Here is a 19,038-nt window from a genome sequence, read left to right as displayed (position 1 = left end):
ACAGAATTCTGAGAAAAATGATAATCTTAGAAGAATATTTCAAATGGCACTTTTAGAGGTTTTTGCATCTGAACTCTTCAATTACAGAACCGACGGTAAACACTGATTCACTGAGATTGTTTTTAATGTGAATATTTCTGCCTTTTCACTAGTATGTGATGCATATTACATTCAAGAAGGTTAATTTTAATAATATGAAATCTGTTTTAGTGGCTGTATTATTTGAAGCAGCTGCAGCACGTGCTGTCAGGAATGTGCAGTGTGTGTGTGTGTGTGTGTGTGTGTGTGTGTCTGCTGGATCCAGATCATCTCTCTCTATCTCTCACCTGTTGTGCTGCTCTCTGCTGAGCCTGATGTTATGAAGCTCAGTACTGGCTGCGGTTCGCTGTTCTCTCGAGCATCGTGTGCCGTGGCAGAGCTCTGGATCGAGTAGAAAGCAGGCCGTCACACGTCAAGAGCAGAAATGCGATGCAGGCCTCCTGCAGACCCGGCCGTGACTTTTAAAGCAGAGTTGTGATTAACTAAATGACATTCACTCTAATGACTCCGATAATAGTTTGTTCAGTAAAAAGATGCAGGTTGGCAAATTGCTGAAGCTCTCGATGTGTTTTTGGTCTTTCAGAGTGATTAACATCAGCCTCCACTCCGGTTTTATTTTGAGGCCACTAGAGCTGGTTTTAGTATTAGGCCCAACTCGTGTTGTGTTGTTGTTTTGTGGTTTTCTGATGTTTTCTTCATCACCTGTGACGATACTCCTGTTTATTCCTGTGAGTGACGCCGAAGGTTACGTCTTCCTTGGCCAGTGACTCCTCTGTGTTTCCACATAACTCTTCAAAACTCCAGCAGCCGTGTGTGTGTGTGTCTCCTCGAGCGGATGTCGGGCTGCTTTGACCCGCTGGAACGCTCTCCTCTCCTCTCAATCAGCCGGTCATGTGACCCGGTGACAGCGGATGGAAATACACAATCACAGACGGTTTCTGCTCACCGTTGCACGGCTGCCACTTCAGCTATTTATAATGCGTGCCAGAGAATTTCCTGAGCACATGGCTAATCTATTACAGCTTGTGCGAGCCGGGCATCATTCCTTAAAATAGCTCTGTTTCTGCATCACTTGGTGGGGTCCGAACGTGCACGGAGCGGGTCTCCGGTGAAACACCTCGCTTTGATGAACTCTGCTTAACGCTTTATCAGAAAACTGAAGTAACAGACGAGATTTCTTGTCTTTATGTTCATTGTTCTTCACACTAGAGATGATTTTGAGGACTCTCTTACCATGAGCTGAGAAGACACTGAAACTGAAAGTTGATAAAACGCTGTCTTGTGGAAATTGGATGAATTTTAGAAGTTTATTTTACACCATGTTGACTTGAAAATGTGAAAACAGAAATGTTTATCCACTGACACTAGGGGAAATAAGCACTTCTTATAATAGAGCAATATTAACCCGTTATCTCAATAATAATGACTATATAGTATTTGCCATTTAAAAGTTTGGAATCAGTAAGAATTTTATTATTATTATTATTATTATCATCTTTATTTTTTCATTTAGGATTCATTTATTTTATTTAAATAAAAATTTTTATTATTATTTTTATTAAAAAACAAAAAACAGTGACACTGTATCTCTGTTAAACTGTAATGTATTTCTGTGATGTGCAGCTGTCATTTTCAGCATCATTACTCCAGTCTTCAGTGTCACATGATCTTCAGAAATCATTCTAATATGATGATTTATTATCAGTGTTGGAAAACAGTTTTTGCTGCTTTAGTACAATTTTTTTTTTCTTAAAAAAAAACAAAACGTTTTATTCAGCAAGGATATGTTAATTTATTAGAGATTTATAAGTGGTAATAAAGATTATTAGAAAATATTTCTGGTTTTAATAAATGCTGTTCTTTTTAACTTTTTATTCATCAAGGAATTCTAAAAAACATCAGTATGTTAGTTTTTTCATCACTACTTGTACAAATATAGATCGCTGTGCCTCCTGAGGAGTATTTCTATCGTGTTACTGACTGTCTCTTGGGTTCTGTGGCGAGTGTGTTTGTGGTGATGCAGGTGTCAGGTGTGTTCAGGAGTGCTCCACTCTTCTGCTCACCATCTGAGCTCAAATTGAAGCAGGCCTGAAACGCTGACTGTCATCTTTCCTGCTGAACGAAAGCTAAGGAAAACGGCTGCTGGCAACAGAAAGATAAGACCCTCCGCTGAAGCCGTGCCTGTTCAGCAGCAGTCTTCTCTCTGCTTGAAGAGACCGAGTTCTCTCTCTGTGTGTGTGTTCGGGGGACATGCTGTCTGCTGCTCACAGAAGATCAGATTTCAGACGCTAAAGCAAAGAGGCCATTGTTCTGCAAGGATGAAATTAGGAGTTTGTTTCTTTTACTGCATGTTTGCCAAGAAGTTGCACAAGTGTCATTTGCATCAGAGGTTGTGTGTTATTTTGAGGTTCTGTGAATGTAGGTGGGCTCACATCTGTAACTCAATCCCATTCTGGCCTGACGTTAGAAGTCTCTAGCAGACTTTGATCACTTTTGCTAATAATGACAGTCTTTCAATAGATCAAGCATTGGCCACATCTCTTCTAACGCTGATAGTCATCTTTTATGGCTCCTGCAGTTCCCAACAAAGGTTGCTGTGAGGTTTTAACACGCTTTAAACGTCCCAGAAAATACAGACTCGCTGAAGTGTGAAATTCCACACGTAGGCTGAAGGAAGCGTCGTTCTCCAGTTGATGTCTTTTCTTCAGCTGCTCATATGTGAATGGTGTCTGTGTCGAGCCAGAGAGAAGTTTTCCCCGAGGAAGATGGGTAAATTAGTGTTTCATAAACTTTGATTTCAGTGCCCTTTGAGTTGAACACTTCTCGCAATCTAACTTTAGAGCGAATCAATTAACGTGAGCGTCCTCTGAGTCGAGTCCTGTCTGGAGTCAGGAATGTTTAGCTACATTCACTCTGGTCTTTGGTTCTTCCGTCTGAAAACAAACAGAAGCCAAAGTGCTGGAAAAATGAAAATTTCTGCGGTTAATCACAGTAAGTGTGTGTAAATGATGATGGTAATTGTGTGGCTATTTGGCCAGGAGAAGGAGAAAATTTGTTTACTGATTAAGACAAAAACAAAGAAATAACAATCGTTCTGGATAAGAGAGAATCTGCGACCATGAAGCTACTACAGATGGCAAAATGAACTAAGTTTAGCTGTGATGTAGTTATTTACAGGAGGACAGTGCAGTCTGAGCATCTGCAGTACATGATCTCTCAGACCTGCAGTGTGTGTGAATGAAATGCTGAACATGGGAAAACCATGCCTGTATGAATGAAGAAAGCTTGCAGCTCTCACAGAAATTTTCCAAAATATCTGTGTGTGTGTGTGTTAAGTAACTGCAAGCCTTTCCCTGATTTGATTTTTGACCAGTCAAATACAGAAACACAAGCTGCTTCTACATGAATCTGTTTGACAGTTGTAATGATTGAGAGGTTGCATACAGTCTTTGTGTGTCACCAAATCACAGGCATTGTGTATATGCCATTCTCAGGTGATAAATTTGTCCGCATCCGGTGTAGACACTGTGTTAGAGAGAAGAATGTGTTCAGCCCCCTCTTCCAAAGCTTTGAATATTCTGTGTTGATTACTACCGAAGCTTCGAAGCTCAAAAAATGGTATTCGGACCAGCCCTAGCTGAAGGACGGTTGATAAATGTAACTCAAGCACTATTTGGACAGTAATTGTTTCTCAGGTTTCAAAGCCATTTTTGGATCACTGTTCTTGTATACTCTTTTCTCCTCATTGATGTAGGTTAAATTAGATGACAGTGAAGTCATCAGCCTTTACCTGTAAATACTGAAGACCTCCTCTAATCAAATCATCTGAAATAGGGATGTTCATTTCGGTTATTTCTCCTAATCGACAACCAACAATCGCTAACCGATTAGATTATTTTAAATTAGAAAGGTTAAGTGTCTGTGACCCATTAAAAATACTAACATTTGTTTTCCAGAGATTAATTTCACATGAGCAGAAAGCAGCAAACAACAGAACATGAAGATCCACGTGGTCACATCATACAGCTGCAGCGCCTCCGAGAGCGGAGAAAAACATAATACAACTAGGCTCTATAGATAATGAATAAATAGGCTTATACAAGAAATGTATTTTTACTTAAATAATAAATTAACAAATCGAAAAAAGAAAAAAATTGTGCAACATTAGGCTAGTCTAGTATGCAGAGTTTTGGTTCATGCATTTTTGTGATGCATGCGTGAAAGGAAACCAAGGCGGCAGAAAGCGTATTTTGAGTTTGTCTGGCCTTCAGATGGAGATTTACTACTGATCACAGACCCGTGCTTCACTGAAAGATATGCATGACAATTACAGCTCCTGTCTCATCTCAACTTCAATTTCATTTTGATTTATCGTGCAGCCCTAGCGGCATTTTATTTATTTTTATTTTATAAAAGTACAAAAATTAGTTTTTATTGTGAATGTACACACAAAAGCAAACCTTTTACAGTTTTGATTATCCATATGGCTAGAAGTAGTTGTTTTCATTATAAGAAGGAAAAACCGCACACACAGTTGATCATTGCAAACTTGACAATGCAGCCTGTTCATTATCATAATAAAATACAGTCAGTCAGCTCAGTTTAAATGCAGTAAAATCTCTGCACACATTTTGTTTTACGTGGACATTAAACGCCAGTGAAGTACAAAACCAATTTACATAAATATTTTGTTTTACTTGTATAATAATGTTTATGATTTTGTTTTGGGTTTGTGTTGAAGTTTAGACGAAAATACAGAAAAAATTTTGTTTTAGCCTAAATTAATTTGATTTTGCTTGTCCTACTGTATATAGCTATAGCTTCTTACATTTTTAATTCTTGTTCTTTTCTGAATAGGCTACTGTTAAATTTAAAAGATTTGCTTTGGAGAGAGCAGAACTAAAATAGTTTAGCCTGTATGTTTATAATGTTTGTAACATTTCATGTCGGCATTAGGCCTATTTCCCAATGAAATAATAAAATGACTTAGTGGTGGGGTTTTTTTTTTTTTTTTTTTTTTTTTTTTTTTTTCTTTCAAAAACGCAATTTTATTTTATTGGTCTACATGTAGCATATTTTAACCATGCAGCAAACGCTTTAAAATATTTTGATTAATAACTGGAGAAAAAAAAAGACTTTAAACTGTTTAACTGATTTTATTATTTGGTAAATATTCTTACTGTCGGTTAACGGTTAACTGGTTAAAATGAGCATCCCTAATCTAAGACCATTCATTTCTCATTTAGGAAACTAATCCTGTTAAAATATTGCTTTTGACAACACCTTGCCCTGTTAATGTTTCTTAAAAGCAGGCTGTTGTTTCCCAACCCTGTTCCTGGATGCACTCCAGCAGTTCACATTTTGTTGTCAGTCTTATCTGACCCGTCTGTCTCAGGTCCTGGAGTCTGAGCTCATTTGAGCTGAAGGAGTTGTTTGATCAGGAAGAGTGTAGTGTCACTGTTTCTCTGAGAAACACGGCATTCGACACCTGTCTCTGTACAGTATTCCTCACTGATAACGAATGAATGGCCAATAACTTTCATCTCCTCATGGCTCTCTGGAGACTATTGCAGATAGGCTATCGTGTGGACGTTTACTGTGTGCCGCAGCCTTTTCTCTATTAGCAGCTCCAGCCCTGCCAAAAACAGTGATGTCATCGCCGTTGCCATGGAGCGCGGTCAGACGAGCCGAAACATGCCAGTCAGAAAAATAGGCCGCTTGTTTTGGGAAGTACCTCGTGAGCTCTATCATTGCTTTACTTGAGGCTGAAGTCGAGTAAATGTGTGCATGGCTTATTTTATGAGGCTCAAGTGTGGGAGAGACACCTAGCCCGGTTATTTTTTACCATCTCTATTTATCATTTTACTCTGTAAATAACTGCTCCAGTGCAGAAATCCAGGTCTGGCTCAATAAATGGATCTTATAAAGTTTCTCAGGCTTAGTTAACCTCATCCCAAGTGGAAAGTCCCATTGGATAGAGCGTGCCAGTTGTAATTTTCCGGCCTAACTCCTACACAGTGGCTGTAAATGCACCGAGTGCCCTTGTACTGTACTGAGAGGAATCTTACAGCACTGTGTCGTAATGACGCTTCAGTGTATTACTTCTGCAGATTATAGAGACTCGTTTGATTGCAAATCAACGGCGGAGATTGTGTTTACAATGCAAGTATTGAGACTTTGCCGTGTCAGTGTATCAATGCAGTGCACTACATTTTTTTTTTAAAATGCTTTCCTGCATCAGTCTAATGCTTTTTCTGCTCTGATGTGGAGGTAAGATACCAGTCAAGTGTTTTTAAAAGAGAAGGAAGTCAAAGGAAGGGCTGATGAGCGAGTTTATTGTGATTGCTGCGATTCTTCTCTCTGTGATGTGAAGGTTTTATGTTCTGAATATCAAGATCAAAGAAGTGGCCTGTATTGATGAGGAGCTTTCATGTGTGATATAATGCAGTGGTCGACTGTTGTGTGTTTCATGGCCAGTGCTGATATCGTGAGAGCGGAAGGTATATATTACAGCATATATATTATAATATCTTCAATGTATATGCTGTAATTCAGTGCAATTAACAGGCCATTTAAAATCAGTCAGACAGCACCAAATGAGTGATGCATTGATGTGTTTTTAAATTAGGTAAATTGTGGATTATCTTTATTAGGGGAGCGTTCTCAGCACATATTGCTATATGGACACATTCTTTAGATCGTATTCACTCCAGCTGACTTCTGAAGACAAAAATGATACACTATCCAATGGCAAGCTTGTTAGTAGAAATGAAAGCGAAACCTGGCTAATTGACCAACTGTTTGTAAGCAACATATTTAGAAAGTATTGGAAGCAGATTTTATTTTTATTAAACACAAAGTGTTGTTTACAAGACAGATTTGCAGCAAATATGTTCACTTCCGTTCTATTGAGATTTGTATTTGATTTGTGTGTGTGTGTGTGTGTGTGTGTGTGTGTTTTGGAGTCGATTCTTCCTTGACCGCTCGCTCAATTCTGATTCAATTCAGATTTGCTGTTTTTGTATTTCATATGATGGCGTGATCACTTTCTAAGTCCATGCACTACACGTCTCCCGCAGCCTGTAAAAGCACACTCTCCTGAAGTGCTCGTCTGTGTTAATGCCGCTCTCTTGTGTGTGCTGCAGGTGAGGCTGCTCTGAGAGGCGAGTCCAGAATGCCGGCCATGTCTCTGTCCTCTGCAGTCAGCAATCACAGGACGGGCCCTCCTCCCATCAGCCCCAGCAAGAGGAAGCACAGCGGGGACCAAGCAGACGACGACATCGACTGCAACAGCGAGCACGCGAGCATGGCCAAGATGAGCCGGCTGTTTGCCACACAGTTGTAAGTGTATCCGATTAACATCACGTGTCTGGTTTTGGATGCATCTGATGTTCTGACAGACACTCACAGCTTGTGTCGTCTCTCCACCGAATCTTTGGCAGGCAGGTGCTTTTTAGAAAGCCTCGCACTCCTCTGAAGTTAGGGCCGTGCGGGTGGGGCTCCTGCAGAAAGAACGTGGGGAATGCTTGGGAATGTGCTGAAGAGCGAGGGCTGGAATTCCTGAGATTCTGGCAGTGGGAGCCGGAGCACATGGGCCGTTTGGCCATGCCCTCGTGGCAGAGCATTCCCTGCATTCCAGTATGAAGAGCGGCGCTCGGTCACCAGATCTGCTCTTCACTGGTGCGAGGCAGAGCAGCTGGGGATAATTTATGACCTGCAGTTTGCTTGGTAAATTAGGACCAGCGCAGGAGCCAGTGTGAACAACAGAAGGGGCTTCTCAGCACAACTAGCTTGATTTGATCTGCGTTCGGGGCTTTGACCTCAGCGTGCGCTCCTTTAACAGCACGGGCTGTTTTAAACTTTGAACGGATTTACTTCTGCATTGCTCTCGCTCTCAGATACGTAAACACTATTTGATCCTCATCTCGGCAACCCGTCAGAGCTTGTTGCCAGTTAAAAGGTTTAGCACTAGCAGGATCTGAACTGCTCTGCAGCAGATTGTAGTTTCATAACAGCAAGTGCCCTTCTCACAACTTACACTCCGTTAACACTTGTTTTGCACCATCTCTTCTGAGTTTACCAACACCAGATACCCTTTTTGCCATTTTGCTAGTTGACGTACAGAATGGGCTTTAGCTCAGTAGTTTTTTTTTCAATGTAAATGGATTGGATGTGTGAGCAGTTGTTTCATGGGTTTACACTAGTTTTTAGAATTACTGCTCATTAGTAAACCTCAGCAGAAACAAACCTGTAGAATATAATTGTTTACAACATTTTGCCATTTTAAAACTTAAATACTTAAAATAGTTAAAGCTGAAGCAGTGGTCAAACAGAAGACAATGGTTTGTGTTGATGTTTTTATACTGCATTTTATCTCTTTATTCTTTTTTTTTTAACCTTTAAAACTCCTAGTACACACAAAGGCCTGGAGTTTCGGGAAAGTTTTTGCCAAATGTTTCCTTGTTTTTCAAGAGCAGGAGTCCATTTACAGGACGGAGTTGTTAGTGCCTCTGTATTGCTCCAGGACATGTGATTTCCATCGGGTGGAGGTGAATGAGGCGCTCTCGACTGTTTTTGTTGGGAGTTTGCGGCTGACACCGGACACTGCGGCTCAGGTTTCCATGAGGGTGTTTCTCTATAGAAGGGAATGAAGCAGTGGGGGCTGGGAAACCTCTTCCTGTGCCTCTCCTCACTATAATCTTCTGCCGTTTTTTTTGTTGTTAGAAGTGCACAGAGAGTTTTTACAGTTATGTTTCTTGTTAAGCTAGTTTTTGATCTGAAAGGAGTTTGTCCACATGTTAAGCTATTGTACGGTTTCACTCCGGTCTTCTTTGCCAGACCAAACGGTGATCCGATCCTCCTCCTAAGGCGAGTACAGCTGGAAACTCAGGGAGACATATTGTTGTGGACTGGGCTCCGTGTCAGGGTGGGGGCCATTTTCTGGTTTTCACTGCTGCCTTGAAAACAAAGGGCCTCTTATCCGGTCAGCCCACTGCGTTCTGGAAGCTTGCTCAGGCCTGTCCCACGCCCCACTGTCGACGGCTGCTACAAAATAAGAGTCCCTCTTCTGTATTAAACGACTGATCTTTCTTTTAAAGTTTTGCAGATCAGAGCTGCAACATGCGTGATTCATGCATTCACCTAGATTTCACCCAACATCGGGGGGTTTTATGAATGCGTTCCTGTAGAAAGTGGATTTCAGAGCGAACGATCGACAGCTGTCTTGTGTTCCTGCTGGGAACTCGGAGACTCCGTCTTTCTCATGCATCCGTGGCCAGCCAAACAGAGAGTCATGCGCAGGCCCTGCCAGCGTGGTTAGGGTTTATAAAATAATGTTTTTCTGCTATCTTTTATATATAAACACACACACGACTGGCTCATTGGTGTTTGGATTATAATTTGTCAGAACAGTGAAGTCTGAAGTTAGCCAGGCTCTTTGAACAGATTACACACAGTGCTCATGGATCCAGCTCTCAAACTGCCTTTTACCTTTTTGGCTGCTTGTTTAAAACCTGAGCCAAATATAAGCAACGTGCCAAAATGTTCTAGCTGCTTCATTTACCACATTTAATATTTACAAATGGGAAGTTAATGAGTTCATTAAGAAATATAAACGTAACAGTAGTTAGAGTATTGTGCTATTAATAAAGCTTGTTGGCTGATTTGTAATAAGAAAGCTAGAAATATGGCTAATAGTGAGCAGTATACTGTGTGTTTCCTGTGGTTCTGCCTTCCTCGCCCTGATTTCTCCCAGATGTTTCCTGTATCTTTGTGGGCGAGCTTCCAGTGTCTTAAAGGAGAAATAAGAGAAAGAATCTTCCTGCCAAGATCTGTGGTGGAATCATGAGGCTCTGAAATGCAATTATGAGAAAATGTCCCCGGTTTTATTGGCCTGCATCTGTGACTGAAGAGAGTCTAGCAGAGCTCACGTCACTTCAGTGGAGTTTGGAGCAGGCTTTTTTGAAGTAAGCCTAAAAGATATCTGTTGGCTTTTAAGGGGAAATGCTAAAGTCATGTAAAGCGTTTGCTTCTGTTTTTGTATACGTTTGTTGTTCTGTGATGTTTGGATTGCTGCGTGGCTTCATCAAAACTCAGGAAAGCTTCATGTTATGATGGGTAAATGCATTGTTCTCGGAGCGAGAGTCTTGAAAGCACTGGTGGATTGTTGCCAGAGCGTTTAGCTCACATCAGAGAGGAGCAGCAGGAACTGAAAGATCTCATCAAAGGGCCTCATTGCTGTTTCTTTTCAAAGGATCTCGTGTGAAGTGGCTTTCAGCAGGTTTTTCTGAATGTTATTGTGCTCCTCCTAGATCTGACGTTACTGCTATTAATATGATGCCCAAACCATACACAACTTTGTGTCCTTGTATTATGGCGTAAATGTGCGTTCACGGCAGCAATATTTTGCAACTAATTTTTGTGAGCGTTCGCACTGGTGCGACCACCGCGTTGTTCAACTTGTAAGTGCTGCCATTTCTGTTGCATTTGAGAAACATCAAACGGCAAACGAAACTAAAGTGTAACTAAACCGCATTGTTTCAGCTGCGCAGCGCGGGCCGCGATGCAAACAAACTTGTCCGAGGTCAGAACAGCTTTATTCGGGAGCCAGAGTTGATTTCGTGACACTGTTACTGCACAGATGCAGCAGTGCTGCGAGATCCAGTGAGAAGTGTTTGAATTCGCCGAACAATGACAAGGTTTCCGGCGAGATTTACTGAGAAGTATTCAAATTCTGCACAGAAATCTCTGTTATAAACAGCGCTGACATACATCAGGAAACAGAAGCAGTAACGCTAACTGTAACCATGGTGATGTGGTAGACATACTCGAAGGCATTACATCATTCATTTCAGGGTTTGTACAAACTTCGGAGAGAGAAGATCAAACACTTTTCAATGACTTTCAAGCGTTTCACACAACTGTTTCCAGAACTTTAAAGCTCTAAAATCATCCAGTTTGAATTTTAATGGGATGAACAAAATATACTGTGTGGTAAACAAACAATTATGTAAAATTTAAAAAAATACATAAAATCACAGTTATAACCAGTAGACAGCAGCAGAAGAGCACTTATTGGCTTATCAGTCATTCATTTATACTTTTTCTCTATATTTTTAAATTATAAAATCACCATTAAAATATAAAATCATAAAGAAATCAGAATTTGTCAGAATTTTACACTTTTGTTTGTGTAAGAAGTAATAAGCCACAAACTCTTCTTCAGTTTGCTACTAAATCACACAATCACTGAAGTTGGTCAGTTCTGTATGTTGGAAGTATAATGGTACACTTAATAAGAGTGGAATATATACATTTTCTTTATATAAAAGTAGATTTTGCTACTTTTGTTACTGTTAAGTAAGTTTTGTATGCATCTTAACTCAAGCTTAGTGCTTTACTGTCAAATCTGAATAAACCACAAACAAGAAATGTTGTTAGGAACTGCACTTATTAATGCAAAACAATAGTAATTTTATGATTAATTGATCTTTAATTTGAATACCCCCAGCGCTGCCAAATCTGCTCCTGGCGCCACCATCTGGAGAACTTAGTGCCTCTCAAATCTTATTCTGGAGCCCTGTATTTCCAAGACAAGTCAAAAATGAAAGTGAGCTGTTTTATTTAGAGTAGCTCTGCGTTTCTTTTCTCTCATGTAATAATGTAAAGCAGTCCTCCTGATAGCGGTGCACATTTACAGCCATTGTTTGACACATTTCTAATGTCACATGGTGTAACCTGTAGACCTACAGTGGTGCTGTCAGCGTGCCATCTCAACTTCTTGAGGACTGTTAAGATGCTGTGTGTACACGGCGTATGTATTACAGTGAAAGAGGAAGGGACTGTGAAGGAGTAGACTGGTAGACCTCACAGTTTACTTGCAGATGCTTCACTCGCCAGTTGCGTTGCCAAGTAACCGGTGATTTCAATGATCAGAGCCGCACAACGGAGACCCGACCAAATCTCCAGCGCTTGTCCTCCCCGAAGGTGGAGCTCGGTCACCAAACTGAGGTTACGAATTCTGCGCTGAAAGCATTTCCTTCAAATACCTGATTAGAGCTCTCTTGTGTGCCCGGTGAAGGGTATTAAGTTCTCTTCCTGTGAAGCACAGATGAAGCCTTTTGAATAGTGCGCTTGGCCCCTCGCTGGGCCTCCGCTCTGCTGGCAGCAGGAGACCGATCGTTCCGGAAGGGTGGAATAGCGCTTCTGGGCTTTGCTGCATGTGTGTCTGTTCTTTTAAGGGGGAAAAGAAAAACAGGAAAGGAGGTCGGTAGTGGGAAAGGGCCTTTTGTAGTGAGCCATCTGAGCTAATGCAGAGCTGGAAACGAGATTTGAATAAGTAGAACAAAACTTGCTTTAAAACAGCCGAGATAATGGAGCAGCCGTAGCTATTCACTAGGGCTTTTTCCAGATTTTATCAATTAAATCGAATTTAATGTTTTGCCACAATTTTTTTTTTTTTTTTTTTTTTTTTTTCTTTTTTTGTAAATTGAGGAATCTTGATTTGGAATAGAAATAATGCCAAATGTTGCAATTAGTCATTTTGACTATGCCAGTGATAACAGTAAAGAAGAATGATCCAGTCGCATGTCACGTGATGAACCGCTCATGTGTGAAGGAACACACATCGTTAGGTGCCATTTGCAAAAAATGCACTTTTGTGAATTGAATTGAACATTTATAGTTAATAATCTACTGGTGTTATACCTTCTTTTAATTTGAATTTCAATGACCTTGACTTTTATTAGTTTTGAACATACAAGTTTGTACAAGATGCAGCTGTCGTTCATGCGTCTTTTCTGCAAAGATGTTTAACAAGTGATTTGTTTAACATTTATATCATGTGTGCTACACTCTGAATAGAATTTAACAGCATTAATAAAGAAGCAACTAGAGTTGCTTGAGTCATGTTGTAGTTATGTTTTCAAGTTGACTAGTTAAAAATTGAGACTTGGTCAAACGTTCTGAAAAAAAAAAAATCAAGAATTTTTTTTTTTTTTTTCCCATATCGCCCAGCCCTACTGCGCACTAAAGTAATGCTTGAATGTAAGCGACGGCGACTCTGTCCTCTGCTCTTATCAAGTCATCGGCTGCTCGCGGGAGGTGTGCGCTCTTGCCAGGCCCGCTGAATGCAACATTAATAGCTCTGCTTGTTTGTGCTGCTGGACAGAGCCTCAGTACAATCCCTTCTTTGTTTGTCTTGCAGAGGCAAGCCTGCCAATGGGGACTACCGCAAGGACCCCCGGGATCGCAGCCGCAGCCCCATAGAGCGCATCGGCGCCTCCCCGATGAGTCTGGTTGGTGGTCACCTGTACGCCCACATGCCCAGCCTGGCCATGGACCAGCCTCTCGCACTGACCAAAAACATGGACGCCACCCGCACTGTCGCCGTCTCGCCCACCGTCAGCCCCGTCGAGCGCCAGCAGGTAACTCCAGCACTGCCATCCCTTGCTCAGCCTCATGTCCTTTTAAACTTGCTTGACTTGTGACTCTTTCTTATGCGGAACACAAAAAGATTTGTTTGTGTTTATTGTCCATATAATGGAAGTCAATGGGAGCGGAACTGTTTGGACAACAACATTCTTCAAAACATTTTTTTTATGCTCCACAGAAAAAAATAAGTCAACACGAGTTAACAAACATGAGGCTGAGTAAATAATTTTCATTTTTAGGTAAACTCTCCCTTTTAAAGAAGCAGAAAGCTTTGTACATTTTTTTAAATTTAATTATATGCTAAAGTATGTTTGGCTTTGTCTTGATATTTATGTTTAGAATCTTTGTTACTCATCAAAACATGTATAATAAGAGTTTTGTGTTTGTATGAATCTGATCTCTTTCTGGGTGAAAACCAAAGTCAGCTATCCACTGACGAGAACAGAAGACTATTAATTCAGCTCATGAGCAGCAGGACTCGACAGTGTAGAGAAATCTAATAGCCCTGTTTTTTAGTAGTTGTTGTGATTGTTTGTTTGGACACTTGCTCTGCTGCTCATCTCATGTTTGTGTGTGTGTGTGTGTGCAGAATCGTCCCTCTGTGATCACATGTGCCCCAGCGAACAACCGTAACTGTAACCTCACCCACTGCACCGTGTCTCACAGCGGCTGCTCACCCAGCCTGACTTCAAGCTACCGCAGAGCCTCCAACTGTAAGTACACACTGCCCTCACTGTCCGTGGATGGGATACAAATTGATGTCCAATAATTTTTTTCCCTTAATGAATTCACTTAAGATGCCACTGTTTTCTGTGGAGGGAACTATTACATGTTCAGTAAACGTGAAATGTTGCACATTTCGTGTGTGATCATATTACCAGTAGAAGAAATGGAGCAATTCTGATATGCAGGAAGTGACATCGTTCAGACCATTTCTAGAGTATGGTCTAATTTTTTAGGTTTTATAATTGAACTGTAATGTTGACCGCATTATTCAAGATTAAACACCTCAATATCAAGGTTTTAAATCACGTTTCTTAGCTTGAATTAAGGACCATAAGATCTTTTTGGTGCACGTTTTTATCATGTGTAAAATTACTGATTAACATGATGGATAAAGGCAGCTCGTTTTTTACACCAACAATACACTATATGTGCACTACTTACAGAACTCAGGTGATTTTTCAGACTTAAAGTGCTGCTGTTTTTTTTCAGGTGATTTACACTATATTTGAATTTCTTTCAGAACTCAGGTGATTTTTCAGACTTAAAGTGCAATATTCTGGTCCAGCGCTAATGATTTTCTTACTTCAAAATTTAAAAAAAAAAAAAATTATTTTTTAAATTATTATTAAAAAGTTGTCCTTTTATTGTTACTTGGACAAAATGCTCCACATTTGTTTGTGAAAATGAAATGTCAAATAACAAAACTAAATTGAAATTTTAAAACACCCTGAATCAAATAACAAAAGAAATGTCTTCATATTAATCAAACTAAGGCTTTGTCTGTGCTCTTTCCATTTAAAATCAGAGGCAACCACTACATTTTAATCACAGTCCATCCAAAGATGCAGCATACATGCAGCATGAGAAGTTTTTAATCTAAATTAGACTGTCTTTAAATGAATTCTACTACATAAACATATCTGCATGAAACTCAAACAGCAGAGGTGGTGAATGAAAACACAGGTTCACTCTCTGCCAGCAGGTGGCGCTCATGGCACAGCAGTGATACAGCGTTTCCTGGGTTACCACTGTAAACAAAGCAAGCCCTGACTTATGAACACTAATATGCATTTATACAGAGGCAAGATGAAAATATCATCATAGCTTTTCTGAAGACAGTTCCCCTCAGAGATCATATCATGATGAGTTACAAAGTGTGTTTGGCTCTCAAAGTGTGACAGTAACAGTACTGAAACTGGACTCTTCCTGCAGGGTGTTAACACACATACGAGTGGTTCAGTTTACTGACAGGTCTTTACATTGCCATAACTGCATGCATTAAAATGTGAAAACACCGCAGATTCTAGTGTTGTGCCCTAACTGTGGACCGCGGCGTCTGTTGGAGGTCTTATCTGTACTAAGCGGTGTTTCTGTGTCCCTCAGCGAACACGGCCTGTGACCCCGTCATCGAGGAGCATTTCCGCCGCAGCCTGGGCAAGAACTACAAGGAGCCCGAGCCGGTCACAAACTCGGTGTCCATCACCGGATCGGTGGATGACCACTTCGCCAAGGCGCTGGGCGAGACGTGGCTGCAGATCAAGGCCAAGAGCCCAGACTCCTCCACCAACGGCCACATGGTCAACCACAATCACTCCCCTTCCCTCGTGTCTTGAAAAGAGGACCAGAGAACCCCGCTTCACTCTCAAAGCATGCATGTTTTAGCAGAGCTGACGTATAGCTATGTACATAAAAGAACGCAAGACGAGGAGGTGCTCCTTTAACTCTCAGTTGTGCTTTTGAATCTTTTTCTTTTGTTTGTAAGTATGCTAGTATACTTTTAGCTTGGCTGTTGCGTTATGGGATGCCCATACCCTTTTTTTTTTATTTTTATATATATATATTTTTTTTGAGATAAAGATCACTACCGAACCATCTGCCTCAGATACCAAAGAAACCGCTGATGCAAACCTTTCACCCAGAAGTCTTTCTCGCTCTCTCTCTCCCGGTTGTGTCCTGAATCTGTACGTGTACACTTGTAACGGAAGGCCTGGACTGATTTGCACTATGGATGGACGGATGTGAGTGTGGCGTCGATGGGATGTTCAGAAGACGTTCGGCAGGTGGTGCGCTTCACGTGGCTTCCGCAGGTCGGGGAGGGGGCCTGTTTTCTTTGGCTTGGGCTCTCGCTTCTCTACGGCGCTGACACAACTGGACTGCGGCAGACGTGGGCATTCTTCTCGCTTCGGATGGGTCTTTCCCAGGCACTGTGGTTTTAGTAGAGTAGACTAAAGGTTTAAGGGTAAACTAGTGCTTATATAAGTGCATGTTTTTAAAATAGCTGGTATCTATTATTGTGTAGACATTTCAATCGTAATACTTTTAGCCTTCTCTTCAGATTTGATTTTATTTTTGTCAGTAACAGTCCTAGATAAACTTACTGCTGGTACAGTTGTACTCCATATTATTATTTTCTATTCAATATTCATTGTGGTAGCTGCCAGATACAGAGATCAGCCTCCGGACAGGCCATCTATATATTAACGGTTGGTTTTGCTTGTTATTAATCCGTGGTACAGGATGCTGTCGCTTTGCCTGACTGAAAAAAAGAGCGTTTGCAGCTATGGACAGGTCAGCTGCAGCGTTGACGATCTGCTGGAAACGTCGAGCTAGATTCGTGTGCGCGTTTCTTCTCTTAATTCTGTCGAGACGGTCCGCCTGTACCGCATCACAAACATTCCTCTGATAGGGAACGGCGTGCAGGTCTTGTGTTCAGTGTAGCTACTCACAAGAGACGCTCGTCCTTACATTCCATCGGCCCTGGATTCAAACACGACGCGCTTCAAAAGGACTCTGCTTTCAGTGTGTGTTTGTCACGAAGAGACTGAGGATTTCTGAGGTCTGTCTCTCTCTCTCTCACACACACACACACACACACACACACTTCACTACCATTTTACTGGGTAGGACACTTACTTTCTGCTTGTGACACGTTACCCTACACGCTGTAGGTAAATCATTTAAAAACAAAAAAAAGTTTTTATATAGGAAACTATAAGACCATCATTACGCTGTGCGTAACGAATGTACAGAGAAAAAATCGTAGGTATTTTTTGAGGAACAATTAATTTGTTAATGATATGTAGCTATTTAATTTTTCCCTTGTCCTTTATTGTAATCATGCTTTTTTTTTTTTTTTTTTTTTGAGAAAAAAAGTTGATCTTTTTTGTTTGTAGGTTTTGTCTGTTTAAGGTTAAAGTGCAGGAACACAGTTATTCTATGAAAACACTGCGTTAGTGTAACAGCCACTTGTGTATTATTTCTGAAGGCTACTGAGTCTCGACACACTTCTGAACGGAGGCTTTCGACTGTCTCTGGAGACAAATGAACAAACAGACTCGAGTTACTGCACTCCAGTACCGTCGCTTGAGTCGAGCAGCGAGAGTTTCTATTTGATGTGCGCTTCCAGGAGAACGACGACAAACCAACAGTTTAAAACACTTCTCGCTGCACCTCGAGTGTACTTAATGATTTGTAAATCTGTATTATACCCTCGTTTCTTGGCCTTGTTTCTCCTTGGAATAAAACAAACTTTTGGCAGGCCATTGTTTTGTACTTTTAAGTAGCCTCAATGAACAATAAAGTGCTCTTAAACCCCAGCCGTGACTTATGATTCATCCTTTGTGAAAACAACTGATTACATTTGGGGAAAATAAAATGCTTTAACAATGTCACTTACTGTAATTCCAATGAGATGCTTTCACTGCTCTATCATCACTGAGCATGTGCCAGGAAACAGAGTCTTTCATCTGGCCTCGTTTCCCCTTTACCTACAACACAGACTGAGACCAGCAGCATCACAAAGAAACATCTTGAGTTCTAACCTCGTGATTCCAGGACGTGGTTACGACTCTTTGACCCAAGTGACTAAAAGACATGACATTTCAGAATGGATAGTGAATATATTTCATGTTTATTATGAGCACAAATGGCAAGTTTCAGAATGCCACATTTCTAGAGCGTTACAGCGCAGTGGTGCGAGGACAGATGAGAACATTCACTTGTGAATGCAAACCAAGAGCTCAGTGCTGTCCTTTTACAATGATCCACAACACTTCTTCAGTTCAGGGGGGTTTGCATTGGCATTGAACTCAGGGAAGGTCCAGACCACTGCCATAAACAATCTACTACACTTTTAATGAACATTAGGCCAGTTAAAAAAAAAATGGCTTAAGGCAGGATCTTAGTCAGCACAGATGCCATATAAACTGTCCAGAGGACAAAAACTATGGGCAGGAAAAGAAACCTTCACCCAAAAATTAAAAATCTGTAATTTACTCATTCTCACATTGTTTTAAACACAAGATACTCTGAAGCCTGTTGGTAACCATACAGTTGACGATAGCCATTGACATCTATTTTGGAGAAAAAAATACTATGAAGACGATCGCTACCATCAACCTTTTGGGTCCCAATATTCTTCAGAATATCTTCTGTTGTGTTTTGAAGCTGAACCAAGTCTTTGAGCAATATGAGGGTGTGTAAATGACAGTTTTTAAGACTAATCACCGCTGGACTCGATGTCTAGACCAGAGCAGATCACAGCATCAGTTTATCATCTCTGGTGTCTATCCCGACACAGACAAGCTCTGACAGCTGTAATAGTATATGATGAAGGGTCATTGTGCAGTGAGAAACCAGTGTAAGAGCACCGAAAATCACCGCCAGTTAAAGGAGCGTCCTTCTGTGTGTCCAGCGGTTTCTTCAGATGCTCTCATCGCTCATGTCCCAGATCTGCAGGACAGAAGAACAGGAGATTAGAAAGCTGTTCAAATATGTGTATAAAACTGTGCAGTGCTCTGCAGGTGTGCAGCATTATCATCTCAACATGCAAAACTCTTTTCA

General features: G+C 40.9%; 2 protein-coding genes across 4 annotated transcripts in view; one reads left to right on the top strand and one right to left on the bottom strand.

Moving 5' to 3' along the window:
* LOC109098382 (transcription cofactor vestigial-like protein 4) overlaps positions 1–17,792 on the top strand; it is a 31,530-nt gene extending 13,738 nt beyond the window's left edge. For all 3 annotated transcript variants that reach the window (XM_019111949.2, XM_042733529.1, XM_019111948.2), the window contains 4 exons: positions 7,185–7,380; positions 13,244–13,463; positions 14,060–14,183; positions 15,580–17,792. In XM_019111949.2, coding sequence (XP_018967494.1) covers positions 7,185–7,380; positions 13,244–13,463; positions 14,060–14,183; positions 15,580–15,809 — 770 coding nt within the window. In that variant the 3' untranslated portion in view covers positions 15,810–17,792. The remainder of the gene's footprint in view (positions 1–7,184; positions 7,381–13,243; positions 13,464–14,059; positions 14,184–15,579) is intronic.
* A 325-nt stretch (positions 17,793–18,117) lies between these two features.
* LOC109085475 (ubiquitin-like modifier-activating enzyme ATG7) overlaps positions 18,118–19,038 on the bottom strand; it is an 83,504-nt gene continuing 82,583 nt past the window's right edge. Inside the window, exon 20 of the mRNA XM_042733530.1 lies at positions 18,118–18,927. The gene's annotated coding sequence lies outside the window, so the exon portion shown is untranslated. The remainder of the gene's footprint in view (positions 18,928–19,038) is intronic.

The sequence above is a fragment of the Cyprinus carpio genome, chromosome B11 (assembly GCF_018340385.1).
Source record: "Cyprinus carpio isolate SPL01 chromosome B11, ASM1834038v1, whole genome shotgun sequence".
NCBI classification, from domain to species: domain Eukaryota; kingdom Metazoa; phylum Chordata; class Actinopteri; order Cypriniformes; family Cyprinidae; genus Cyprinus; species Cyprinus carpio.
This window is presented reverse-complemented; position numbering and strand designations above follow the sequence as displayed.